At 40.1% G+C, this 27549-nt stretch overlaps 2 protein-coding genes across 15 annotated transcripts; both read left to right on the top strand.

The window, feature by feature from the left end:
- Nucleotides 1-975: 975 nt before the first annotated feature.
- On the top strand, nt 976-7866 carry EXO5 (exonuclease 5). Of its 3 annotated transcripts, none has more exons than XM_019938043.3 (3): nt 976-1054; nt 1879-1935; nt 6368-7866. In XM_019938043.3, the coding sequence occupies exon 3, from the start codon at nt 6377-6379 to the stop codon at nt 7487-7489; it is 1113 nt and encodes a 370-aa protein (XP_019793602.2). In that variant the 5' UTR covers nt 976-1054; nt 1879-1935; nt 6368-6376; the 3' UTR covers nt 7490-7866. The 3 variants fall into 3 exon arrangements, with proteins under 3 accessions (XP_019793602.2, XP_004323924.2, XP_073647545.1); XM_004323876.4 differs by lacking the exon at nt 976-1054 and adding an exon at nt 1694-1774; XM_073791444.1 differs by lacking the exon at nt 976-1054 and having other exon boundaries at nt 1796-1935.
- LOC109550407 (uncharacterized) lies at nt 984-27549 on the top strand. 12 transcript variants are annotated; one of them, XM_033837198.2, is made up of 6 exons: nt 984-1054; nt 1879-1935; nt 15768-15805; nt 21282-21408; nt 21733-21828; nt 25968-27549. In XM_033837198.2, the coding sequence occupies exons 3-6, from the start codon at nt 15791-15793 to the stop codon at nt 26870-26872; spliced, it is 1143 nt and encodes a 380-aa protein (XP_033693089.1). In that variant the 5' UTR covers nt 984-1054; nt 1879-1935; nt 15768-15790; the 3' UTR covers nt 26873-27549. The 12 variants fall into 12 exon arrangements, with proteins under 12 accessions (XP_033693089.1, XP_019793599.1, XP_073647521.1 ...); XM_019938040.3 differs by having other exon boundaries at nt 21234-21408; XM_073791420.1 differs by lacking the exon at nt 984-1054 and adding an exon at nt 1710-1774.

Here is a 27549-nt window from a genome sequence, read left to right as displayed (position 1 = left end):
AAAATAAGTAAGTAAATAAATAGATTTAAAAAAAAAATCTTTCCCTATTCTGAAGTCCAAAATGTATTTAGGTTTTTAATCCTCCTGGAATTGATATTTGTGATGAAGTGAGACAAGGGGTCTCATTTTATATTTTTTTTCATAAGGATACCCTATTGTCTCAGAACCTTCATTGAAAAGGCCATCTTTTTTTCTCCATTGCTATGCGATGCCACCTTTGTCACAAATCGTTTCCAAATATGTGATGGCTGTTAAAAAAAAAAAGCGATGATTGTCATAAAAGTCAGACAACTGGTTTTCTCAGGAAGGAGGCATGGGAGTGTATTTGGGAATGGCACGACACTATTTTTGCTCTACATGATATGTCTGTTCAATAATTATTATACTCACCTTTCTATTTCAGAATATAATTGTGTTATATTTCCCAATAAAAGGGTTAATTAAAAAGCAAGCAAATAGAAAAAAGAAATACATTGATGAGACGAGCGTCAGCATCTTCGAAAAGTGAGCTCGTGGCTGTTCTCTCAGCTGGGAAAGTTGGTGCGAGGTGCAAAGAAAGGCGTACAAGGTGGCAAAGCGCAGACGCAGCGCTAACGGGCAGAGGCCAAGTGCACCGCGGAAAGGGACATGCCCTAGACCTTTCCCCTACACTGGCTTGGCAGTAGCCCGGAGCCGCCAGGGTGGGAGCTTCTTGGTCAGGTGACGGCGCAGTTCCGTCCCGAATGAATCCACACGCACAGCCAGCGACCCACAAGGACGACCTCCGCAGAGGCGGAACAGCATCAGGACCCTCCTCCGCCCCGCAGCTAGCGGGATTCGCGTCTGAGCCGCAGACGCGCGAAGACTAAGCGGCGCAGCTGAGGCCTCCGGGAGGGGGCGGACCTTGGGCAGCCGCTGGGCATTCTGGGCCTGGTGTCCAGGAGGCTTTTGTGCGAAGCGCGAAACCAGAGGTCCTCTGCCTGTCTTGCACTTGCGTGTCCGGGGAAAGGGCCCGGGAGCCGTTCCGAGGCCTCGGCGGAGCCGGTGGAGTCCGGGGTTCCGAGGCATATCCCAGGTTAGGGGAAGACCGGCGAATGCCGGTGGCGGGCTGAGGGGCTGCGTTTTGGAACTCAGGGGATCTGTCTCCGCGGGTGCCGCGTCCCCCCAACCCCCTTTCTGGGTGGGAACGGCTCCGGGGCAGCGGCTTATCGCGTCTGCTCCTGTGGGTTCAGGACCTTTCGAACTTGGAAGACCCTGCTGTCGGCTGGGACCCCTTCCCAAGTCCAGCAATCCTTTGCTCCCTCCTCCAGTACACTGTAGGGAGGTGCTCAGTAAACTTTCGGACATGCATAGAATTCCCGGGGAGACAGTGGTTTTGGGGCCGGTGGGAAGGTCTCCGCTTAAGGCTTTCTTGGAGCCCACAAGGCCGGGCTGCACCGAGCAAGTCAGGATGTTGAGCGTGAAGGCAGAGGCAGTTCCGCAGGCAGCAGGAACCCATCAGAGGGGAAAAACATCTGATCTGAGGTCTCTGCCCGAGCTTCTGGGCCGAAGTTGGGGCTGGAAGAGGAAACTGCTCTCGGAGCTCCTGGGGGACCTTCGTTATTGCTGACCCTTTTACTTGCAGGGAGCGGGGACTGGATCAAGTAACGGCATCCAGGGTATGGGCAAAAACGAACAAGTCACGGAGAATTTGCTTTCGGAGCCAGGCAAGCTTTACGTAGGATCTGGGGTGAGCAACAGTCTGTGCAGTGTGAATCAGAGCGGAGGAAACGCCGCAATGTGAGGGACTGGTCAGGTGAGAAAGGACCAAAAGTCTCTGTTCTAGCAAGGCCCAGAGTTGCTAATCTGGATTCTCCGATTGCAGACCTGTTCTTTCAGAGCTCTTTCCTCCTCCCCCAGCCTTGTCATTTCAGCATTTTACCTTTCCTGTGAGGAGGAAGATCAGCCAAGTCCCAGGTGAGTAGAAGTTTCTTCTCTCCTAAAATTTAATTTGTCAGAGGGAATAGGTGTACTATCTCATCTTTCCCTTGAGAAGGAGAAGGAGATCCACATTTGTTGAGTGCCAGTGTGTGTACTTTGCCATCACTCAGTTGTTTGGGTAGCTGAGTGTGGTTGGAAGGAGTACTCTAATTTTAAAGATGTGTCAGTAGCCTCAGGAAAACTGCAAACTTGCCCAAGGATACTCATAAGGCAAGTAGCATACTAAATACTATTGACCTACTCAGGTTCACAATCCAGATCTCTAGGACCCCCAGACTCTTGGCAGCATGCTGGTGTTTCCCAAACATCTCATTCACTTACCACCTATTTCTACCATACCTATGTACCACATGTATTGTTAGTCTCATATTTTTAATTTTTTACTTACATTTATTTAAAAAATCAAACTTGTGCTTAGAAACACTACATATGAAATTATGCCTTTGAAGAACACTCTAAGCTTTATATTTATTCTAAGATGTTGATCCATGTGCCATGTAAAATCATCTCCTGTCAAAAAGATACAAACTGAATTTGGGGACAAAGTGCACACTGCATCGTGCCCTTGCCTGGATTTTTTCTGCATGGGAAAGTCCAGGCAACACATTGAGTCTAAATTGTCCATCCCCAGTGTATTGTTTTTTCCTTTTAGGTAAATAATTCCACAAAGAATGCTCTCCTTTTGTGTCTTCTTCTTCTTTTTTTTTAATATAAATTTATTTATTTTTGGCTGTGTTGGGTCTTGTTGCTGCGCGCAGGCTTTAATTGTGGTGAGCGGGGCTACTCTTCGTTGCGGTGTGTGGGCTTCTCGTTGCAGTGGCTTCTCTTGTTGCAGAGCACAGGCTCTAGGTGCGCGGGCTTCAGTAGATGCAGCCTGTGAGCTCAGTAGTTGTGGCTGGCGGGCTCTAGAGCGCAGGCTCAGTAGTTGTGGTGCACGGGCTTAGTTGCTCCGCGGCCTGTGGGATCTTCCTGGACCAGGGCTCAAACCTGTGTCCCTTGCATTGGCAGGGGGATTCATCATCACTGCGCCACCAGGGAAGTCCCTTGTGTCTTCTTTACAAACATTTCACTTACCTGTTAAGAGCTACCCTGTTTTGAGTGTTGTATGTAAAACAAGTAGGAAGTCCATGCATTTCAGGAGCTTACGCTCTCTTTGGGGAGTTAATAGATACATACGAAATAATTGAAACCAGTACTGTCCAATAGAACTTTGTGTGACAGGGAAGTGTTCTATATCTGTGCCTTATGATGTGGTACCCACCAACCACATGTAGCTACTGAGCACTTGAAATGTGTCTAATTTTATTTAATTTTAATTAAATTTAAATAGCTGCATGTGACTGGTGGCTACATATTGGATAGCCCAGGACTGGATATTTGAAGTAAACTATTTTCAAGGTCAGTTGATGTGGATTTAGTGCCCTCCCCTGCAGCGGGGTGGGGGTAGGGGGCAACCCGAAGTATACGTGTTAATTGCCATTTAACTTTTGTTTCTTGGTGGAGGGTAAAGATTCTCTCCCAGTTTCAGGGACTTCATAGTCCAAATAGCATTACTCATTTTGTATAAATTTATTTATTTATTTATTTTTGGCTGTCTTAGGTCTTCGTTGCTGCACACGGGCTTTCTCTAGTTGTGGCGAGCAGGGCTACTCTTTGTTGTGGTGCACGGGCTTCTCATTGCAGTGGCTTCTCTTGTTGCAGAGCACGGGCTCTAGACGCGCAGGCTTCAGTAGTTGTGGCGCGTGGGCTCAGTAGTTGTGGCTCGCGGGCTCTAGAGAGCAGGCTCAGTAGTTGTGGCCTACGGGCTTAGTTGCTCCACAGCATGTGGGATCTTCCTGGACCAGGGCTCGAACCCATGTCCCCTGAATTGGCAGGCAGATTCTTAACCACTGCGCCACCAGGGAAGTCCAACATTACTAATTTTGAAACTATCATCATCTAAGGCACATTTATAGTTTAAGACACTTGTGTAAACGTGCAGCTTCTGTGTTTTATTACTGTTGAAATATCCTATAAAGCAATAACTTTATAGGATATACCCAGAAGTCTTAGCATTATATTACTTTGGTTCATTGCAAATAACTTGTTTTCCAGCTATCTGTGTTTTCCTTCATTAGGGACATTTAGACTATTTAAAAATTAGTTAAGTACAATGATAACTAATATTAATACCATTTTCAAAGTATCAGTTGTTAAGTTTTTAACATGGGAGTTGGTACATACTGCTCTTTCATTGCTCCTTAGAGTAGCAAGGAGGAAGCTTCGCTCACAGTTTTTACCTCAATCAGCTTACATTCTGTGTCAAGTTATTTTCTTGTCACCCAAAGTCAAAATACTAGTGGGCTGCTCATACCTTGTTTTGTTTTTTGGGGTTTTTTTTGTATGCAGGGTTAGATATGTGAAGTAAGAAGGAAGGCTTAGAAAGAGTATCTTCACAAGATAATTTGCCTAGTTTCTTTTTTTTTCATATTTTAATTTTATTGGAGTATAGTTTTTTATTTTACGTTTATTTGGTTGCGCTAGGTCTTAGTTGCAGCAGGTGGGCTCCTTAGTTGTGGCTCACCAGCTCCTTAGTTGTGGCATACAAACTCTTAGTTGCAGCATGCATATGGGACCTAGTTTCCTGACCAGAGATTGAACCCGGGCCCCCTACATTGGGAGCACGGAGTCTTAACCACTGCAGCATCAGGGAAGTCCCTTTATTGGAGTATAGCTGATTTACAATGTTAAGTTAGTTTCAGTTGTACGGTAAAGTAATTCATATACATATATTCATTCTTTTTTAGATTCTTTTTTCATATAGGTTATCACAGAATATTGGGTAGAGTTCCCTGTGCTATACAGTAGGTCCTTGTTGGTTATCTAAATATCTTATATATAGTAGTGTACATGTGCTCACCCCAAGCTCCTGATTTATCCCTCCCCCCTACTAGTTTCTTTTTTTCTGACCAGGGATTGAACCTGGCCCATGGTAGTGAAAGCCTGGAGTCCTAACTGCTAGGCCACCAGGGAACTCCCCTAGTTTCTTAAGATTAAAAATACTTGAGAGACAAAACAATCAAACATAATGTATGGTCTTTGTTTCCTGGTTTAACGAAAAGCTATCCAAATGGTTTTTAGGGCAGCTGAGGAAATTTGAATATGGACTGGAGTATTAGGGAATTATTAATTTTGGTAGATATGATAATATTGTAGTTAATGTAGGAGGCTTTGGAAAAGTATGTGAAGCATTTGTATTTGAAGCATGATGATTTCTGTAATTTATTTTAAAATAGGCTAAAAAAAAACACCTGAAAGAAGCAAACACAGCAACATGTCAACAGTTATTTATCTAGATTGTGTTCATTGTTCTATTCTGTCTCCTGTGCTTGTGAAATTGTTTGCTGTAAAAAGGGAGAGTATTTGTCCCTCAGTAGAGCACTGAGATATTGGGTGTGAAGCACTTTGCTCAGTGTCTAGCACACAATAACTGTGCAATAAATATTCACTATTATTTATAGCAAAATACAGTAATATTTTAAGAGTTTTCACTTACATATTTTCCATCATAAGCTGATTTCTTGTGGAGGGAGAAAATAAACTTAGTGGGAAACACCAATTTCTATAGTGTTAGGAGGAATTTATAGTCAGTAAAGGTAAAGTAAAATCCACCAAGAGCTTTTCCTTCTTGTCATTTTCTTAATATATCTCAAACACAAAAAACAACTGATTTCCACATGTTGCTGTGAATATCCTCTCTCGTTACTTCATGCTATTACTTCATGAGTAGATCTATTTGTATTTATCTGTAGTTAGTCTTTGAATTTTGCCACACTACGTTTCTGAGAACTACATTTGAAAGCAGTCATTGTAGAGCTGATTTTTCTCAAGGAACAGTTTGTTATTGAGATTTATTTTCCTAGTCAAGGACTTTGTATCAAAAGAATTGTAGAAGTGGTCCATGGTAAACTGGCAAACATTGCTCCAACATTTATAATGATCTACATTCACTTAAAAAATGAAATAATGTCCCAAGTCAGTAGAATTTTGAAGGAAAAAAGGCAAACCTCAAATTTCCTTTTAAATGAAGAAACTGAGGACAAAGTAGATGATTTGCTTAAAGTCACATATGGTATGTTAGTACCAGATTCAGTAATAAAACTTAAGTTTTATTTTGCCCTTAAAAATTTTTGCCAAGTATTCATATATGGATGATACAATGAGTCTTATTGTTGTAAATTGTACCCGTAGTACAACTCCATAGCATTACTAATTGGTCATAAATAAATAAGCATCTTTAAAGACTGTATATAAATAATTAGTCGTGATTCTTTTTTACCTCATTGGAATTTGAAAGTGCTTTTGAGAAATTTTTCATTTGGGTAATGCATTTCTTTAACATGATATGCACGGCCTTTGCCCAATCCAGAGCTGTGCCATGGCAGAGACTAGGGAAGAGGAGACGGTGTCAGCAGAGGCCTCAGGGTTCTCAGACTTGAGTGACTCAGAGTTTCTGGACCTGGAGGATACACAAGAGTCAAGTACTTCACATAACAAGCCTGGCCCTTCTTCTGAACTCCCTGGGAAGGATCGCAAGCTCACAAGCTTACCAAAGTGGAAAAGAGGATTGGATGTCTTGTCACCTATGGAACAATTCCATCTTAAATATTTGTATGTCACTGACCTGTCTACTCAGAACTGGTGTGAACAGCAAATGGTATATGGTAAGGAGCTTCCTGGTTTCTTGACACCTGAGAAGTCATCTGTTTTGGACACTGGTGCCAGCATCCACCTAGCTAGAGAACTAGAAGTTCATGATCTTGTGACTGTCCCCATCACCTCTAAAGAAGATGCTTGGGCAATTAAGTTTCTGAACATATTATCGATGATTCCTACCCTGCAGTCAGAAGGGCGCATCAGAGAGTTTCCAGTGTTTGGAGAAGTGGAGGGTGTGCTCCTTGTTGGAGTGATTGATGAGCTGCACTATACAGCCAGGGGGGAACTGGAACTGGCTGAACTCAAGACACGCAGGCACCCTGTGCTCTCTCCAGATGCTCAGAGAAAAAAAGACTGTTTTCAGGTCAGCCTGTACAAATATATCTTTGATGCCATGGTACAAGGGAAAGTGACCACTGCTAGCCTAATCCACCACACAAAATTGAGTCCAGAAAAGCCATTGGGACCTTCAGTGCTGAGGCATGCCCGGCAGGGAGGCTTCTCTGTGAAGTCCTTGGGTGACCTCATGGAGCTGGTCTTCCTGTCTCTAACACTGTCTGACCTCCCAGTTATTGATATGCTGAAGATTGAGTATATCCACCAAGAGACTGCCACTCTGCTGGGTACAGAGATAGTGGCCTTTGAAGAGACGGAGGTGAGAAACAAAGTGCAGCACTATATGGCCTACTGGATGGGACACCGAGAGCCTCAAGGTGTTGATGTGGAGGAGGCTTGGAAATGCCGGACATGCACCTATGCAGATATCTGTGAGTGGAGGAAGAGCAGTGGGTTGCCCAAATCCATGCTAGAGCCGCAAGCCGAAAAAGCCAAATGAACGGAAGATAGACTTTCAGGAACTTTGATCTTTCCTGCTCCTAACGTACTCAGCAGAGTGAAAGAGGACCAGTCTCTGAGCTTCACTTCCATGGAGAGTGTTCTTATTTTGGTTCTTTTCATATTTCCTCAGCCTCTTACCACACAAATCCAGGACCAAGGCTCAGGGGTGAGTGGGAGAGATCTGGGATTATACTGTCCCTGGAGCTTTGCCGTAGATTGCCAAGAAGACAGATGCTTATCATGGCTGGAGCAAGGTATCCTTCAGCAATCATTGCTTTCCTAAGAAGATTCTTCAGTTTCTTTTAAGTCTCTTCCCTATTTTTTCTCAATCAGGGTTTCTACATTTTATATAATGAAATAAAATGAAACACTGTCCAGGTTGGTTGAACTGGATTTTTTCATAATCTCAACCCTTCAAAGAGGACCACCAGAATAGTTGTGTGTGCATGTTATTCCAAGCCTTTAAGTACATACATAAACATATTTCTGAAGTAGTGAAATGAGCAGAGCAGGAATTTAAAAGAAGCCTAATTACATATGCTCAAAGAAATAAGGAAAAATGAAGCAGGAACAGGAAGTCATAAAAAATGAAAATAGTAAAAATGATATTAATATTTACAAAAGAATGTATACGTGAGTGGAAGCTTGTATTATCTTCAACCCCACAGGTACCCATCATCATCTCCTACTCTAAGACCAGAGCATAAGTGATGCCCTGGAATTAGACAGACCTGGACTCTATTCTTTACTAGCTTGGGACCTTGGGAAAGTTTCTAAGCCTTTTCTTTTTTTTTTTTTTTTTTTCTAAGCCTTTTCTGAGCCTCAGTTTTCCATTATGGAAAATGGAGTGATGGTAATTATACTCACCTCATAGAGTTATTATGAGGATTAAATGAGATGATGCATGCAAAGAGCTTAGGACAGTACTCAGCACAGCAGACTCATTCGATGATTCAGTATATGGATGGCGCTGCTGCTACTGCTGCTGCAGCTGATAATAATGAAGATAATGTTGATAGTGTAAGTTGTTTCTAGTCCTTTGGTTCATTCATCTCTTTTTCCATTGAGCAACATTCTCAAATATTTTGGTCTCAGATCCTTTGCATGCTTAAAAATTATTGATGATACCAAAGACATATTGTTTATATTGGTTTTACCAATGATATTTACTATAGGTCAAAACTGAGACTCTAGGGCTTTCCTGGTGGCTCAGTGGTTGAGAGTCCGCCTGCCGATGCAGGGAACGTGGGTTCGTGCCCCGGTCCAGGAAGATCCCACATGCCGCAGAGCGGCTGGGCCCGTGAGCCGTGGCCGCTGAGCCTGCGCGTCCGCAGCCTGTGCTCCACAACGGGAGAGGCCCACGTACCGCAAAAAAATAAAAAAATAAATAAAATAAAAGAATAATAAGAGAATATAATGAACAACTTTATGCCAATACATTTGACAGCTTAGATGATACAGAAAAATTCCTTGAAAGATACAAACTACCAAAGCTCTCTCAAGAAGAAAATCTGTAACCCGAATAGCCCTATATCTAATAAAGAGATTGACTTTGTAGTTTAAAACCTTCCCAGAAAGAAAACTCCAGGTCCAGATGACTTTACTGCTGAATTCTACCCAATATTTAAAGAAGAAATAATACTAAAGTCTACACAAACTTCCAGAAAATGGAAGAGGAGGGGAACTTCCCTACTCATTCAATGATGCCAGCATTACTCTGATACCCAGACCACATATTACTGGTAGACCAGTATACCCTATGAACATAAATGCAAAGATTTTAAACAAAATTTTAGCAAACAGAATCCAACAATACAGAAAAAGGACATGACCAAATGAGGTTTATGCCAGGAATGCAAGATTGGTTTAACATTAAAAGTATCAATGTAATTCACCATATTAATATACTAAACATGAAAAAAATATGATCATCTCAATAGATGCAAAATTTTTTTTTGAGAAAATACAGCATCTGTTCTTCAGAAAAACTCTTGGAAACCTAAAACTAAAAGGAAACTTCCTCAATCTCATGAAGGGCATCTACAAGAAACCTACAGTTAACATTATACTTAATGGTGAAAGACAATGTTTTTCCCCTTAGTTCAGAAAAAAGGCAGTTATGTCATCTGTCACCATTTCTAGTCATCATTGTAGTGATGGATAACTTATTTCCAATGCAATAAGTAAAGGAAAATTGATAAAAGGCATCCAGATTGAGGAGGAAGAAATAAAACTTTATTTGCAGATAACATGATTATCTATGTAAGAAATCCCATGGAAACTTTGAAAAGCTAACAGATCGACATTCACAAATAAATTGTATTTCTACATAGTCACAACAAACAATTGGTAATGGAAATTCAAAAATACAATTTATAATATCAAAATTATGAAATATTTAGGGATAAATCTGACCAAAAAATATGCAAGAGTTGTACACTGAAAACTAGAAAACACTGCTGAGAGAAATTAAAGTAAACTTAAATAAATGATGAGATATACCATGCTCATAGATTGGAAAACTTAATATTGTTAAGATATCAATTTTCCCCAAATTGATCTATAGATTCAAGACCCTAACCAGACAGGTTGCACTTATGGACATGAAACTATAGACAGTTTCACATTTATTCAGTATTCATAAATCTTTATTTAGCACCTATTATGTGTCAGCCTCTGGAGATATAGTCATAGACAAAACTAAAATTCTACTCACACCAATTCCAACGTGTGGTTTTTTTTTTCCCCATCACCAAGCAATTCTCAGACATCAGCTGAGTGTCATATAGTTCAACTCAATTCTGCCACTATCTACCTGGCAATAATGTCAGGTCTCACACGTTAAGGGTTCAGTCCTCTCAGACTGCCTGTCTAGCCCCACTTCAGATGCCAATTGCAAGTCCTGGTTGTCTACCTGTGCTTCTGACCTACCTGCTATAGACTGGAGGTTCCAACAACCCCCTCCTTGGGTTTGATTAGTTTACTAGAGTGGCTCACAGAACTCAGAGAAACATTTTACTTACTAGACTACCAGTTTATTATTAAAGGATATAACTCAAGGACAGCTATATGGAAGAGATGCATAAGGCAAGGTATGGAAAAAGGGTGCAGATCTTCTGTGCCGTCTCTGGGCACATCACTCTCCCCACACCTCCACATGTTCACCAAGCCAGGAGCTCTCTGAACCCCATCTTTTTGGGGGTTTATTACATAGACATGATTGATTAAATCATTCATTGCATAGCCATGATTGATTAAATCATTGGCCATTGGCTATTGATTCAACCTCCAGCCTCTCTCGCCTCCCCAGAGGTTAGGAGGCATGGGACTGAAAGTTCCAACCCTCTAATCACATGATTTGGTTTTCCTGGCAATCAGCCCCCATCCTTAGGTGCAGTCCAAAAGTCGCCTCATTAACATAACAAAAGACACCATGCTCATTCTCATCACTTAGGGAATTCCAAGAGTTTTAGGAGCTCTGAGCCAGAATTGGGGATGAAGGCCAAATACATATTTCTTATTATAAATCACAATATCACAAAAACGAATAAAATATATGCCCTCATAGAACATATATACTATGAGAGAAAGACAGGAAAAAGGAAGAAGAGAAGTCAAGGATGGCTCCTAAATATTTGATTTGAACATGTGAAGTTGGAGGTGGCTTTTAAGCCTCTCGAAGGGGAGATTTCAGGTAGGCATAAGGAATTAGGGGTCAGAAATTCAGGGGAGAGATGAGGGCTGGAGATACAGATTTCTCAGTCAACGTCAAATAAATGGTATTTAAAGCCATGAGACTGAATGAGACCATTTGAGGAAAACTTCAGAAAGAAAAGGCCCAAGGCCAAACCCTTGAATATTCCAACATTTGGAGGCAGGACAGAGGGAGAGTATTCAGTAAAGAAAATAAAGAAGTAGTGTTAGTGAGGCGGGAGAAATGATCTTTTGTGAGATGTTCTAGAAGTCAAAATAAGGAAGTATTTCAATTTTCTTAAATGCCGTTGAGGTCAAATATGATGAGGACTAAGAAAGTCCATTTAATTTTTCAACTGAAATTTCATTGGTAACTTGACAAGAGCAGTTTTAGGAGTAGTTATGGTCAAGAAGCCAATTAGAATGGACTGAGGAGACAGTTGGAAGTGAGAAAATTTAGACAGCAACAAGAAACAACTCTTTAGAGAAAATTATTCTATGAAAGAAAGCTAGGAAATAGAGCAATTGCTCAAGTGAGCTACATGTCAAGAAAGGACTTTTTAAAGATTAGATATAAAAATATGTCTTTATGACATTGAAAATGCCAGTAAAGTTAAGGGCTACTAATATCAAGCGGGCTCTTAATGATGCCAGGCAATAGTACCACATTTCTGTAATCCATTCACTCTCACCATTCCTAAATAACATTAGGATCTCAGATGCCATTGATTATAAGATACATCATTATTTTACATATTACTAAGAAAGAAAAAATATGCTGCCAATTAAACTATGGCATGCCATCATTTGTAAGACAGCAATTTCACAGATGTTGAAATATGAAAAAGTATTAGAATCAATGTAATACACTATTTTCTTTCCTCAAACCTGTAATACCTTCTCCCTATCTTCACTTTGAGCTTCCTATTTCACTGAGAAAATAGAAGCACTCAGGTGAGGACATCCTCATTCTCCCACCATCAAATCTGTCCACGTGTCTGCATCTGTACCTATCGACTCTGCCTCTCCCCACCCCCTTTTTATAAACATCTTTATTGGAGTATAATTGCTTTACAATGCTGTGTTAGTTTCTGCTGTATAACAAAGTGAATCAGCTACATGTATACATATATCCCCATATCTCCTCCCTCTTGCGTCTCCCTCCCACCCTCCCTATCCCACCCCTCTAGGTGGTCACAGAGCACCAAGCTGACCTCCCTGTGCTATGCAGCTGCTTCCCACTAGCTATCTGTTTTACATTTGGTAGTGTATATATGTCCATGCCACTCTCTCACTTTGTCCCAGCTTACCCTTCCTCCTCCCTGTATGCCTCCCCTTTTATTTCAATGAATAAATTGTCCATACTCTTGCTTAGAACTGATCCCCCCGATTATGTACTGGATTACATCCCTTCTTTCCTCAAGGACTTTCCTCCTGCAACTGTCGTCTTTCCTGTATTGTCCATTTCCCCCTCTCCACTGTATCATTTTAATTAGGATACAAACACTAATTTCTTCCATCTTAAAAAAAAAATTCTGGACCCCAATTCCATATGCAGAGGACAGCTTTATTTTTCTACTCGTCTTAAAAAAGCAAAACTGAAGAAGTTGTCTATATGTACTTGCTTTCTCCCATTGTTTCATCCCACCCTTACCTAACTCTTATCAGACTTTATCAAACTTCCATCACTACACCAAAAGGGCATGTTTCAACAACTCCCACACTGCTCAATCCACTAGCCAATTATTAGTTCACATCCTACCTGACCTATCAGCAGCATCTAATGCAGTGGATCACTCCTTCCTTCTTGGAACATTTTCTTCCCTTGATTTTGCAGATTCAAACCCTCCTTCTTTTCCACCTGCCTCACGGATTATTCCATCTCAGTCTACTTTGTCGGGTTCTTTTCATCTCCCTGACCTAAGCTAGTGTATGGCTAGAAGAAACTGAACTAAGGGTAAATTATTCTCTTTAGCATACTGCTGATTTAGATTTTCCAGTATTTAAAAATTCTGGTGTCTATACAGATGGCCAAGAGGTACATGAAAAGCTGCTCAACATCACTAATTATTAGAGAAATGCAAATGAAAACTACAATGAGGTATCACCTCACACCAGTTAGAATGGGCATCATCAGAAAATCTAAAAACAACAAATGCTGGAGAGGGTGTGGAGAAAAGGGAACCCTCTTGCACTGTTGGTGGGAATGTAAATTGATACAGCCACTATGGAGAACAGTGTAGAGGTTCCTTAAAAAACTAAAAATAGAATTACCATATGACCCAGCAATCCCACTACTGGGCATATACCATGAGAAAACCATAATTCAAAAAGACACATGCACCCCAATGTTCATTGCAGCTCTGATTACAATAGCCAGGTCATGGAAGCAACCTAAATGCCCATCAACAGATGAATGGATAAAGAAGTTGTGGTACATATATACAATGGAATATTACTCAGCCATAAAAAAGGAATGAAATTGGGTCATTTGTAGAGACGTGGATGGATCTAGAGACTGTCATACAGAGTGAAGTAAGTCAGAAAGCGAAGAACAAATATCATGTATTAACACATATATGTGGAACCTAGAAAAATGGTACAGATTAACCGGTTTGCATGGCAGAAATAGAGACAGAGATGTAGAGAACAAACGTATGGACACCAAGGGGGGAAAGCGGGAGGTGGGGAGTGGTGGTGGGATGAATTGGGAGATTGGGATTGACATATACACACTAATATGTATAAAATAGATAAGTAATAAGAACCTACTGTATAAAAAAATAAAATTTCCCAAAAAAAAGCTGATGTCTTTCATTTTAAACAAAAAGGATATATACATCTCCCTTTTATAAATGACCCTGTCTCTCCAAACGGCCCCAGAGATACTAACCCAGGAATCTCCCCGCAAAGAGGCAGGAGCATGTGACGCATTCCGGAAACGAGCTCCATGGGCCTTATGGGAAATGTAGTGCCCGATGAATAGCCTGCACCGCGGGGGAACTTGGGACTCTCTGGGTGGGCAGTTACTTCCGCACACGCGCAGTGAGACAGTAGCCTGTAGTCTGTAATTTTCCAACCAGCACTGTATGAAGTGAGAGTCGGGGTTTCGCCCAGATCTGGGAGATCTCCGTAAGCTGATCTCCAGCTTAGAGTCGGAGCTGGGAGTGTGGCAGTGAAAGACTGGCAGGTATGACTCTGCAGAACTTGGGGGACATAAGGGAAGGGCGGGAAGAAAGGGACCGGTTTATTGGCTTACGGAACTGAAAAACCTTAAAACTCTCACGTGCGGTGACTTCGTGTTTGGGTGTCTGGGTCCTGTCCAATTCTGGAGTAGTTCAGAGAAAGCAAGAGAAGGGCCCGACCGCCACTCAGAGGGTTCCTAGATCCCGGGTGGGGCTAGAGCAAGCTCAGTTTGCATTCCTGCCCTTGCAAGTAAAGGACACTATGTAGAAGTCTGTGCATCAAACTACACCTTCCCTGATTACAGGAGCACAGTTGGTCCTACCAGAACCATTTACAACCATTTACAATGATTTAAAATTAAACCATGTTAAGGGATCTAGGAATAAAGCGATTCTAGAGAAACTTCGATGCACTCTTAGGGTATTATCACAACAATCATCCGAATTTTGCATATGAATTAACTGAAGCTGAGAGAGGTGAAGTTAACTTGCCTAGACTCAAACAGTTTAGTATAATAGAAGATCTGAGATTCAAATCCAGATGAGTTTTCTTCAAATTTCATTTTTTTCGCAAGATGAAAACAACCTGCAAAACAAAGCGTTGGACGTATTTTCTTTTTGAAATATTTGAGTAATGTATGCTGAGTAAAATTCGGTGTGTGTTTTTTTTTTTTAAGGATCTCTTGGTGAATCTTCAGATTTTCCAGTGAAGACGAAATAAAGCTGGGGGTCCATCTTGCACATTTTAGCCTTTCTAGGGCCCTAGCAGTGCCGGTTGGAATTTCAAAAAGCCTAGACTGGGCTCATAGGAGATGGTGAATTCCGAGGGGGAGGAGGAGGGAGAGGGAGAAACAGATTTAGAGTCTAAACTGAAGACTCCAGCTTAAAAAAAATCCTCACCTCCCCCCACTCCCCGCCGGGTCCCTGGATCCGGCCTTCTCAAGAAACCTATTTGAGATCTCTTACTCCAGCTACAGAACAGAGACCAGAGAATCACAGGAAGGAATGACTTCTAAAGATACTGAGCTTCGGAGGTCAGGCTTTTAGTTATCCTTTTAACTCATTCATTATTTACTTAGGATACAAGTATTTGTATTTACTTAGGATACGTTTCTGGGAGAAAAAAAAAAGTCACTGGTTTAAAGGTTAACGACTTGCTGTTAGGTCTGTAGGACAGAAATGTACAAGATACTTATCTAAGCTCCATATATTAATAACACAGAGATCATTGCTTATAAAATATAGACTTTTCTGACTTGCTAGAAATGTCGTTCTCCCACTGGGTGGCATTTTCTGAGACTGCAGTGTGTGTGCTTCTGTTTTCACAGAGCAGGGTTCTACACTGCAGTCCTGGTGTTTCTCACGTCTTTACTCTCTTCCCCATTTCTACTTTCATAGATCTCTGTGTAAGAGCTGCAAAAATGGTCAACTTAGAGGTAAGGCATCCATTTATTTCTATTTAAATCTCTTAAAAAATCCATATAAGGACTTCCCTGGCGGTCCAGTGGTTAAGACTCTGTGCTTCCACTGCAGGGGGCGCGGGTTCCATCGAGGAACTAAGATCCTGCATGCCGTGCGGCGCAGCCAAAAAACAAAAATCCACATAATAAAAAGGAAATGTATAGTCAGGGAAAACGTAAATTGAATAGATCAGGTCCAAAAGTGCTAAGCTGATATCCAGATTATAGGGTCTGCACTTAGCTGGAGCTGCATATGTATACCCAGTCTTTCTGGTGATCATAGAAAATGGATAGCCAACCTTTTAAAGTACTGGCTTTGTCCTTGAGAATAAAGCAGAACAATTCCCCGGATAAGTAAATTTTTTCTTGGCACAATTCTCCAAAGAAAATATCTTACAATGGGTTTTCTTTTTTTTTTTTTCCGCACCCCGAGGCTTGTGGAATCTTACTTCCCCAACCAGGGATTGAACCCACGACCCAGCAGTGAGAGTGCCGAGTCCTAACCACCGGCCCACCAGGGGATTCCCACAATGGATTTTCATAGAGATAGTGTTGGAAACAATATTGACAGTAACAATCCAGTGATGAATATAACCAGTTTTCCTATGACTTTCTTTTTATAATTTTTTATTTATTTATTTATTTGGTTGCACCAGGTCTTAGTTGCAGCAGGCGGGCTCCTTAGTTGTGGCTCGCCTGCTCCTTAGTTGTGGCATGCAAACTCTTAGTTGAGGCATGCATTTGGGATCTTGTTCCCTGACTGGGGATTGAATCCAGGCTCCCTGCACTGGGAGCGTGGAGTCCTAACCAGTGTGCCACCAGGGAAGTCCCTCCTGTGACTTTCTTAGAGTGTTCCCTAGAATAAGCAGAGAACATAGTGCCAAGAAGTGCTATATGAACTCAATTTGTAAGTCCAGGTACATATCCTTTTTAATATTCACCTGGATCCATAAGTAAACCTTGCGCCTTTTCCAGAGTCTTCAGCAATTCTTGAGCATTTTCTCTTCCATGTGAATTTAAAAATCAGCTTGTCAAGGTCCATAAGGGGGTATGTTACGTATTTTTATTGTGATTGCATTACACTTTTAGATTAATTTGGAGAGAATTCATAACTTTTCAATAGTGAGTTCTCCATTTTTTTAAATTGAAGTAGAGTTGATTTACCATGTTGTGCCAATGTCTGCTGTACAGCACAGTGACTCAGTTATACACATAGAGACATGCTTTTTTCATATTCTTTTCCATTTTGGTTTATCACAGGATATTGAATATAGTTCCCTGTGCTATACGTTAGGACCTTGTTGTGTATCCATTCTAAATGTAATAGTTTGCATCTATCAACCACAAACTACCAGTCCATCCCTCTCCCTCCCCTCCTCCCTGTTGGCAACCACATGTCTGTTCTCTATGTCTGTGAGTCAGTTTCTGATTTGTAGATAGGTTCATTTGTGCCATATTTTAGATTCCACATATAAGTGATATCATATAGTATTAGTCTTTCTCTTTCTGACTTACTTCACTTAGTATGATAATCTCTAGTTGCATCCATGTTGCTGCCAATGGCATTATTTCATTCTTTTTTATGGCTGAGTATTATTCCATTGTATGTATGTACCACATCTTCTTTATCCATTCATCTGTCGATGGACATTTAGGTTGTTTCCATGTTTTGGCTATTGTGAATAGTGCTACTGTGAACATAGGGGTGAATGTATCTTTTTGAATTATAGTTTTGTCTGGGTACATTCCCAGGAGTGGGGTTGCTGGATCATATGGTAATTCTATTTTTAGTTTTCTGAGGGACCTCTATACTGTTCTCCATAGTGGCTGTACCAACTTACATTCCCACCAACAGTGTAGGAGGGTTCCCTTTTCTCCACACCCTCTCCAGCATTTGTTATTTGTGAGTTCTTCATTTTATTCATTGTTTTTTGGTCCTTCATTACAGTTTTATAGGTTTATTATGGTAATTCTTTTACATTTCTTATGATGTTTATTCTTACATATGGTTTAAGTTGCTATTGAGAATGGAATGGATCTTTTTTCATTATATTTTCTAATTGGCTATTCTGGTGTAGAGGAAAGTATGGATTTATCTATTTGACTTTATGTCAACTTACAGAACTCTTACTAAGTCCAAGAGTTTTTTAGTTGATTCTTAGATTTTCTAGATAGACCATCATATACTCTTCAAATGGAGTTTTGTCCCTTATTGCCTAGTATGTAGGCTCCATATTTTTTCCTTGTCTTATGTCAATGGACAGGACTTCTAGTAACTATAATTTTGAATGTAATTTCTAACCAAAATCTTTTTTGTTCCAGTTTTAGTGGGAATGCTTCCAGTGTCATACTGTTTCCTCTTGTAATCTGGTGGATAGTTGTTTTTTTGTTTCGTTTTGTTTTTTAAATCAAGTTAAGGATTTTTAGCTTGTTAAGATTGTTTTCATAAATTGGGAACTTTTTTTCTCATATCATTTTTTTATACCTGTCAATAAAATAATATATTTTTTCTTTAATATAACAGTTTAAAGAATTTCTAATGCATTTCCCAATATTGAACTATCTGTGCATTCCTGGGGTAAACCCTGCCTAGTCTCTTAACTTTTTTTTTTTTAAATATTTATTTATTTATTTGGCTGTACCAGGTCTTAGTTGTGGCATATGGTATCTTCGTTGCCGTGTGCGGGATCTTTAGCTGTGGCATGCAGGCTTTTTTAGTTGCAGCATGTGAATCTAGTTCCCTGACCAGGGACTGAACCCAGGCCCCCTGCTTAGGGAGCGAGGAGTCTTAACCACTGGACCACCAGGGAAGTCCCTCTCTTAACTTTTTAAAGGGACAGATAGTAAATATTTTAGCCTTGAAGGCCATATAATCTCTGTGGCAACTACTCGACTCTGCTCTTGTAGTTGAAGTAAACAAATGGACATAACTATGTTCCAGTTACATTTTATTTACAAACACAGGCGGTCAACCTGTGGGTGGTAGTTTGCTGACACCTGCTTTATATGGTCTTAACTATCTCTTTGCAGTAGGCATGTTACCACATGCCTTTTTAATTTCAGTTTAAGTTAAACATGATTTTGACTTTATGGTTGAGAGGATGTATTTTATCATATTAAAAAATCTGGGGGCTTCCCTGGTGGCGCAGTGGTTGAGAGTCCGCCTGCTGATGCAGGGGACACGGGTTCGTGCCCCGGTCCGGGAAGATCCCACATGCCGCGGAGTGGCTAGGCCCGTGAGCCATGGCCGCTGAGCCTGCGCATCCGGAGCCTGTGCTCTGCAACAGGAGAGGCCACAACAGTGAGAGGCCCGCGTACTGCAGAAAAAAAAAATCTGTATTTTTCTATTTTATTATGCTTATGTGAGTCTGGCATATTAACCTTATAGCCCCTCTAACATCTTATTACCTTTACATGTTTGTTTTGCAGTGTCTAATAGATTGTAAGATCTCTGAGGGCAGTAATAATTTTATTTTTTGTTATCTCTAGTACTGTACTTGGTATGTCCTCATTGAATATTGTATGAGTGAATGAATAAAGAACATATAAGTAATATTTTAAAATAATTTTTAGACATAATTCACATATTACAAATTGACCCCTTTAAAATGTATACAATTTAGTGGGGGTTTTTTTAGTGTATTATCATAATTGTGAAACCATCACCACTAATCTCAGAACATTTTCATTACTCTCAAGAGAAACCCCATATCCATTAGCAGTCACTCCCCATTCCTTCCTTCCCCCAGCCCTGAATTACTTTATGTTTATATGTATTTGCCTATTCTGAGCATTTCATACAAATGGAACCATACAATATGTGATTTCTTGTGACTGGCTTCTCTCACCCAGCACAAAATTTTCAAGGATCATCTATGTTGTAGAGTCCTTTTTATTGCTGAATAATATTGGATCATATGGATGTACCTCATTTTGTTTATCTATTTATTAGTTGATGGATGCCCATATTGTTGCCACTTTTGCCTATTATGAATAATTCTGCTATGAGCATTTGTGTATGGTTTTTTCTTTGGCAGGGGGATGTATGATTTCAATTCTTTTGCGTATATACCTAGGAAAAATTGCTGGGTCATATGGTGACTCTATGTTTGACATTTTGAGGAACTCCTGAACTGTTTTCCATAGTTGCTGCACTATTTTACAGTTCTACCATCAATGTATGAGAGTTCCAGTTTCTCCCTATCCTTATTAACACTTATCATTGTCTGCCTTTGATTTTAGCCATCCTAGTGGGTATAAAGTGATACCTCATTGTGTTTTTAATTTGTATTTACTAATGATGTTGAACATCTTTTCATGTGCTTATGGACCATATCTGTTTTTGGAAAAATGTCTGTTCAAATCCTTTGCCCATTTTTAAATTGGGTTTTCTTTTTATTGTTGTGTTGTAAGAATTCTTTTTATAATTTAGATGCAAATTTCTTTTTAGATATATGATTTACAAATATTTCCTCCTATTTTGTGAATTGTCTTTTTCACTTTCTTCATGGTATCCTTTGAAGCTTAAAAATGTTTAATTTTGGTGAATTCCAATTTATCTATTTTTTTTCTTTTGTCACTTACACTTTTTCTGTCATGTGTAAGAAACCATTGCCTAATCCCAGGTCATAAAGATTTACTCCCTTGTTTTCATCTAAGAATTATATACAGTTGACCCTTGAGCAACACGGGTTTGAACCGTGTGGGTCCACTTATATGTAGATTTTTTTCAATACATACATACTACAGTACTACATGACCTGTGGTTCGTTGAATTCGTGGTTGTGGAACCACAGATATGGAGGGCTGTAAAGTTATGTGGATTTTTAACTGTGGAGAGGTTGGCACCCCTAACCCCCAAGTTGTTCAAGGGTCACCTCTAGTTTTAACTCTTACACATAGGTCTCTGATCCATTTTTAGTTCTTTTTTTTTTTTTTTTTTTTTTTTCCAGTACGTGGGCCTCTACCGTTGCGGAGCACAGGCTCCGGACACGCAGGCTCAGCGGCCATGGCTCACAGGCCCAGCCGCTCCGCGGCATGTGGGATCCTCCCGGACCGGGGCACGAACCCGTGTCCCCTGCATCACCAGGCAGACTCTCAACCACTGCACCACCAGGGAAGCCCCAGTTCATTTTTATATATGATGTGAGGTGTGTGTGTTGAGGGGAGTCCAACTTCATTTTTTTGCATGTGGAGATCCAGTTGTTCCAACACCATTTGTTTAAAAGACCATTCTTTCCCCCATTGAATTATCCTGGCACTAGTTGAATATTTTTAATATAATTTTTGTTTCTATCACAAAGTATATTTCTGAATCAGGTGTACAGTAGTTATACATTACTTTCTGAAAACTCAGCAATGAACATGATATGATCCTAAGAGGCTGCCATGATTCTCTTACAAGTCCCCAGATGATGCACACTTTAGTTTGAAGATCCATGTACTATTACAGGGATCAGTGACACTCCAGGATGTGGCTGTGGAATTCACCCCAGAGGAGTGGCAGCTGCTTGACTGTGATCAGAGAACCTTGTATTGGGATGTGATGTTGGAGAACTTTAGAAACCTCATCTCAATGGGTAAGGACAGTGGGTGGTAACTTTTCAGTGTAACTCATTATGTTTTAATAGTGCCCTTCCTTTAAGACCTGCGAAAGCTGTGAACATTCTGAAGCATTAGTAACTTTGTCCCTGAATTTTAGTGGTCAAAGATTCTTAATCCCCTTTGGGGATCAGATAATTTGTTTAATGCTTCTGCCTCCCACATGAAGAAGGGTCTTTTCTGTCTAAAGCTTGTCTGTCATCTTCACAGGCCCTAAGACTCCAGGAGGCAAACCCAAATTGTGAAGTAGTCGTTTGTTCCTAGCACTTTGTCCCCAGTTCTGTGTTGTTTCCCATGAACAGGGTGTCCAGTCACCAAAACAATAGTGATCTTCAAGGTGGAGCAAGGACAAGAGCCATGGATGGTGGAGGGAGAGAACCCACGTTGGCGCTCTCCAGGTGAGTCAGAGAAAGCAGGTAGATGGGAGTCTCTGGAACTGAGATCCCAGTTGGTGAGTGAGGGACAGGCACCTCTGAAATACTTTTCAGGAAGCACCTCTTAAAACCACACACCTTTGAAAGTGACTGGGTACACCTGACACAACATCCTCAGATCCCTAGGTGACACCTTCACTTCCACTCTTCCACGTGGCCGCTCTTTCTGTTTCTCAGCTCTTGTGTGGGAGGATGTCCTTCCTCTCCGCTCTGGCTCCTCGCGCTGCCTGTTCCATCGAAGTGCTTGTTGGTTCTCTCAGTCCCTAGAATCCTCATTCTTCTTCCCTCCTCAACATGATGGCAGATCTTTCCATACATCTGTTTCTAATAATGTAGTCAGATTATGTGGATTTGAAGTCTTATTCCACCAACCTCTGTCTAACCTAATTATTTTGTAGCACAACTTTATTTATAAAATAGGGATAATATGACTTTACCTGAGGTTTTTGTAAAGATTATATGAGTTAATACAAGCAAAACCCTTCATATAGTGGCAGACAGTAAGTGTTCAGCATATGTTAGTTGTTTTTATTTCAAAACTTTCATAACATGTTCTTCCTAATTTTTTTCCTTTTTTAAAAAAACTCGTTCCTTTTCTTGCAGCATATACTCCCCCTGTGTACCCTACCTTGCTCATCTTTAGTCTTACGGCTAACTTGGGGTATCTACCTTCTAGTGCGTCTTTCTGCTTCACTTGATAATATTGATATCTTTTGGAAATTGTCCTCCAACTTTATTTGAATTAGTTCCTCACTAATCTGCCCTCACTCTTTCTCACAGCTTATTCACCCTTTGCTGTTTGACTTCTCTTCCATCTTCTGAAATTCTGTCCACAGGAACTCCCTCAGAAACTTCATCACTCTAAAGACTACAGTTATTTCTTTTGTGCCATCTCCAGCATCTTTGCCTCACCAGCTTTCCATTCCCTTAATTTTGCCCTACCTGGCCTTATTGTCTGTTTTATCATAGGAACCAATTTTTAATATTCTTCAACACTTTACCTTTATCCTTACAATAAAAGGTAGTGACTGGTCTCCTGGTCTGTAGTCACAAAATCACTGTGGTAAGCAATTTGGCTTTTTCTCTTAAGAATTTCTCCTTAAATACTATTGGGACTTATTACCTATAATTTCAACTATTAGTTTATCCAAGACTGACTCAAAATAAAATCTTCCCTTTGCACAGAGTCCATAAAAGAAGTATGTTTCAAATGATTAAGATACCAATTAAATGTGTTTTAGATTCCCTGGAACCCCAATTACTACTGGCATAAAACAAATGAATTTTAACTCCTGATATGGTATCTTGGCTGTTTATGTAAATACTTATATTGCCAATTCCAGCCTACTTTCTGATTTATCTTAGATGTTCTTGCAAGATTTATCTGAATTATTTCATTTTGCTTGTCACTCTTCTGACAAACATGTTATTCCTGTATCACCTATATTATGGTATTTAAATGGCTTATCCCTCTGTATGTGATCCCATGTTTATCCAGAATTGTCCATCTTTTCCCTATTCCATGCAATTAGACTCTTTAGCATCCTCTGTACACAGTTTTCTTTTCCGCCTTAGTCCTTTTGATTCTGATGTGCTCCATCTAACTAAAACCGTTACCGAAAGCTCGGCCTCTCTGTACAGCAATGCTGAATCAAATCACAGAGTTTTGGGTGAAGTAGAAGAGGATAGCTTTATTGCTTTGCCAGGCAAAGGGAGACACACTGGGCTTCAGCCTTGAAAAACTATGTGTCTCTCCCCCAGAGGATTTGATTAAGGGCTTTATAACAGGGGTTCAAAGGTGGGGTCCTGACAAGATTAGGGTGTGAACAGGGCTTGCACTCCCTCAGTCTCAGATTGTCTTCTCTTAATCTTGTTGAGCTTCTCTGGTCCCTTTAATCCTTCCTCAGGTGGTTTCTTAGCTGCTCCTCCCTTGATTAGCAACTGTTCAAATCCACCCTTTGGAACTCAGTGATGGTCATGGAGGCTGGAGTCTTGCCTGGAAGAAATGGTGGACAAAAGGAGGCCTCAGCGCTCAGGCCTCATGGTTTCATTGCCTGGGAGCCCCTCAAGGCCCCACTCGGTTTCAAAACCAGCATGCTATGAAGTCTAAATTCCGTTTTCTCCTCTTTCATGGTAACTTTAGCCTACATTGATCTCTGCCTTCTTTGAATTCCCATCCCAACTCTACTATGGCTCTGTCAACGAAAACTTTACATATACTATCTTAGATTTTTTTTTAATTCTGTGGCTTTTAAGACTTTTTTTTAAAAAAAAACAAACCTGTGGCTTTAAGGCATGTTTTCTCATGATTACTCCCTGAAGAGAAAGTCCAGTATCATTTTTTTTCTTCACACCATAGCTGAGCACATCATGGACATTCAATGAATATTTAATTAATTCATTTTTGTAAAGTCAGGGATTGTAGGGATGTTTCTTATCCTTTCATTCAACAAGGCTTTTTAATGTTTCCTGAGAAGGATTCAAATAAAAAAAAAATTGTTTTTCCAGGTGTGTAAATTGTAGTTGAAAAGGCAAAACATAGCCATATATTTAAAAATTTGATGAATGTGGAACATTTGTTCAATGCACAGTAACATTGTGGTTTTAATCTAGTTAGTTGTCAAAATAAATGGTTTAGGCAGCAGTGATGACTGTCTTAGAAGTTCAGAGAAACTGGAGCCTAAAGTTTAAAGTAGGCAAAGACTGGAGGAGCCTTTTTTTAAGATCATGGAACAATGGATCCTCCCTAAAGGATATCTAAATACTAGATAGGATGAGAGAGGATGAAGGAGGGCAAGTTAAGGTGGGGAAGGAACATGAGCAAATGATTGTAGCTATTTAGAATCTAGAATCCTTGGAACAGAAGTAGGTATTTGTTGAGGGCTAGAGTAGTGTATGCTTAGATACCATGAGAGAATTCATTGTACTGCATATTTTTGTTCACCAGGCTGATTGCCCTGGATTTTTCAGTTGGTTATTGTTGGCCAAGGTAACACAGGATGCTGCTTCTCATTGGTTGAAGTAGAGAGGAAAGAAGACAGGAACCCAGTCCCCACTCAATAAAGAAATGTGTCTTAATGGCTATAGCCCACTACTCAGCCAGCTCCACAGAGGATAAGGCATGAAGCAAAAGGCTAGGGGTATTGTAGTAACTCCACATGGAAGGAAATTCACGAGTGGGGAATTATAACCCCCTCCCTAATTTTTTTTTGTTTTTAATGGAACAGTGGATTGGGGCTTTATAGGGTTTTGAGATTAGGAGTTAAAAATGTGACTTCAGGGGCAAAGAGGCTTTCTGGGACCAGTTTGTTAGGCAGATTGAAAGAGGATGTAAAAGCAGTACTTGTCATATATCAAAACTTAGCCTGAATAAAAATGGTAACAAGCAGATAGAATCTGTGCTTGGGCTAAGAATAGCACACCCTCGAATGACCTGCTACACCTTTGTGTTCCTGGGCTTACAAGTACGTGTAAGAATGAATCCCAGCTGTAGTAGTGTTGGAGCCCTGTCTACAGATATGTCTCAGCCGTGGTTTGGATGAGGTTAGAGGGTTGGAGATAGAAAAATGTTCCTGAAGGGAAATGACATTGTGCCAGATGATCAAGAGGAAAAAGAGATATGAATGAGGGAAATAAGGAGCTATTCTACCTGGGTAATCTAGGAATTAGGTAGTAAGGACCCTGATTCTGATCTCCCTTCTCCAAATCTAGTTTTCCCTCTGATATTTTCCCTTAACTCCCTTGTCTCTTGTTCCCCTGGCTACCTGGTCCATTGATCACATCTCCACAGTGGGCTCTCATCATTCTGTGAGCTAACCATATGCCCTTGTTGAGCAATTGAGCAACTTTTTGATTTCCTTTGTACCCTCCTTACTGTACCTTGTGCTATTTTACTATCTTTCCTCAGGTCACTAGTTAAACCATCTGTTCTCATTGTCATTCTATGCTCCCATTTCCTCTTTAGCAGTTTTATTCTTAAAGCTCAGGATCAAGGCAAATACAGATTTGTTTCAGAATGAGAGACTAGATTTGGAATCATATATGTTTCTATAACCGTTGATGGCAGAGATTAACTAGGAATGTTTCACTGTACTCCTTTTTAGAAGCTGACTGCCCACTTATTGATGAATCAGACAAGCACCAGGAAAGCAAAGACAATTTTTTGAATTCAGTTTTGTTCATGTTCAATAAAATTCTGACTGTGAAGAGACTTCATGGTTATAATATGAGCACAAGTCTTAATCCTACAAGAAAAATATCATATAAATGTAAGTCATATAGGAAGAGTTTGCAACCTACTTCAGACTTACTTAATTGTAATAGATGTTATACTGGAGAAAACTCTTATGAATGCAGTGAATGTGGGAAAGCCTTCAAAACGAAGTTTCATTTTATTAGACATGAAAAAAATCATACAAGAAAAAAACCCTTTGAATGCAACGACTGTGGGAGAGCCTATAGCAGGAAGGCTCACCTTGCAACTCATCAGAAAATACATAATGGAGAGAGACCCTTTGTGTGCAGTGATTGTGGGAAAGCATTTACACATAAAGCACAACTCATGGTCCATCAGAGACTCCACACTGGAGAGAAACCTTATGAATGCGGTCAATGCGGAAAATCATTCACCTGGAACTCCTCCTTTACTCAACACGTGAAATCACATACACTTGAGAACTCATTTGAATGTAAGGAATGTGGGAAAACCTTCAGGTATAGTTCATCCCTTTATAAACACTCTAGATTTCATACAGGAGAGAAACCCTATCGATGCATCGTGTGTGGCAAAGCTTTTGGCAACACTTCTGTGCTTGTTACTCATCAAAGAATTCACACAGGAGAGAAACCTTATGGATGTATTGAATGTGGCAAAGCCTTCATCAAGAAGTGTCACCTCCTCAGACATCAGATAATTCATACAGGAGAAAAGCCCTATGAATGTAGCAAATGTAGGAAAGCATTTTCCCAGAAGTCAAATCTTATTTTACATCAGAAAATTCATATGTAATATTCACTTATGAATCTGAGAAAACTTTAAATATTTGATAAACCTTATTAAGTAGAGAATTTATGGTGAGGAGAAATCCACCAATCTGAATGAATTGGAAGAATAAATTCCCATTAAAAAAAACAATGCCAATCATGTTCTGCAAGTGATAATAAAGTTTTTAGAGAAAAGATCACAGAAAAAGTTAATTTATAAATGCACATAGAGCTTGGAAAGTAAGCATAAATTAAACAATCAAGGAAACAGTGAAAACTACATTTACCATCTCTGATTTTTAATTCTTATAACAAATTATACAATTATGCAAGTGTGAGTAAAAATATGTTTATATTATATATTATATTAAATTATATCTATTAAGAGTTTCTGCAGTAAATTTCACCATTTTTTTCTTCCAATCCTAACAGTAACATGCAAGTGAAAACATGTGGTTTAATATGTAGTATGAATTTCAGTAATATTTGCACCCATTTGCTGGCACTTTTGAGGGGTATGGCAGTGTTACTGAATCTCATTCTCAAACTTGTTATAAAGATGTATAGAATTACACACATGTATAATTTAACAAGATACCAATTGAGAGGGGGAAAGCAGTTGTATTCTGTATTACAGGAAGTACTCAGTTGAGGAAAAGAAGTATTTAAATAAGTGTGTAAATAAAACATTTGCCCTTCAAA

This window comes from Tursiops truncatus, chromosome 1 (genome assembly GCF_011762595.2).
Source record: "Tursiops truncatus isolate mTurTru1 chromosome 1, mTurTru1.mat.Y, whole genome shotgun sequence".
In the NCBI taxonomy this organism is placed as follows: Eukaryota; Metazoa; Chordata; class Mammalia; order Artiodactyla; family Delphinidae; genus Tursiops; species Tursiops truncatus.
The sequence above is the reverse complement of the archived record's forward strand: the minus strand, read 5'-3'. Positions and strand labels throughout refer to the sequence as shown.

Coding starts and splice junctions, on each gene's coding strand:
- EXO5 (XM_019938043.3), top strand. CDS start 6,377: ATGGCAGAGACTAGGGAAGAGGAGACGGTGTCAGCAGAGGCCTCAGGG.
- LOC109550407 (XM_019938040.3), top strand. Junction 21,409..21,732: donor TAGAAACCTCATCTCAATGG/GTAAGGACAGTG, acceptor TCCCATGAACAG/GGTGTCCAGTCACCAAAACA. Junction 21,829..25,967: donor CCCACGTTGGCGCTCTCCAG/GTGAGTCAGAGA, acceptor ACTCCTTTTTAG/AAGCTGACTGCCCACTTATT.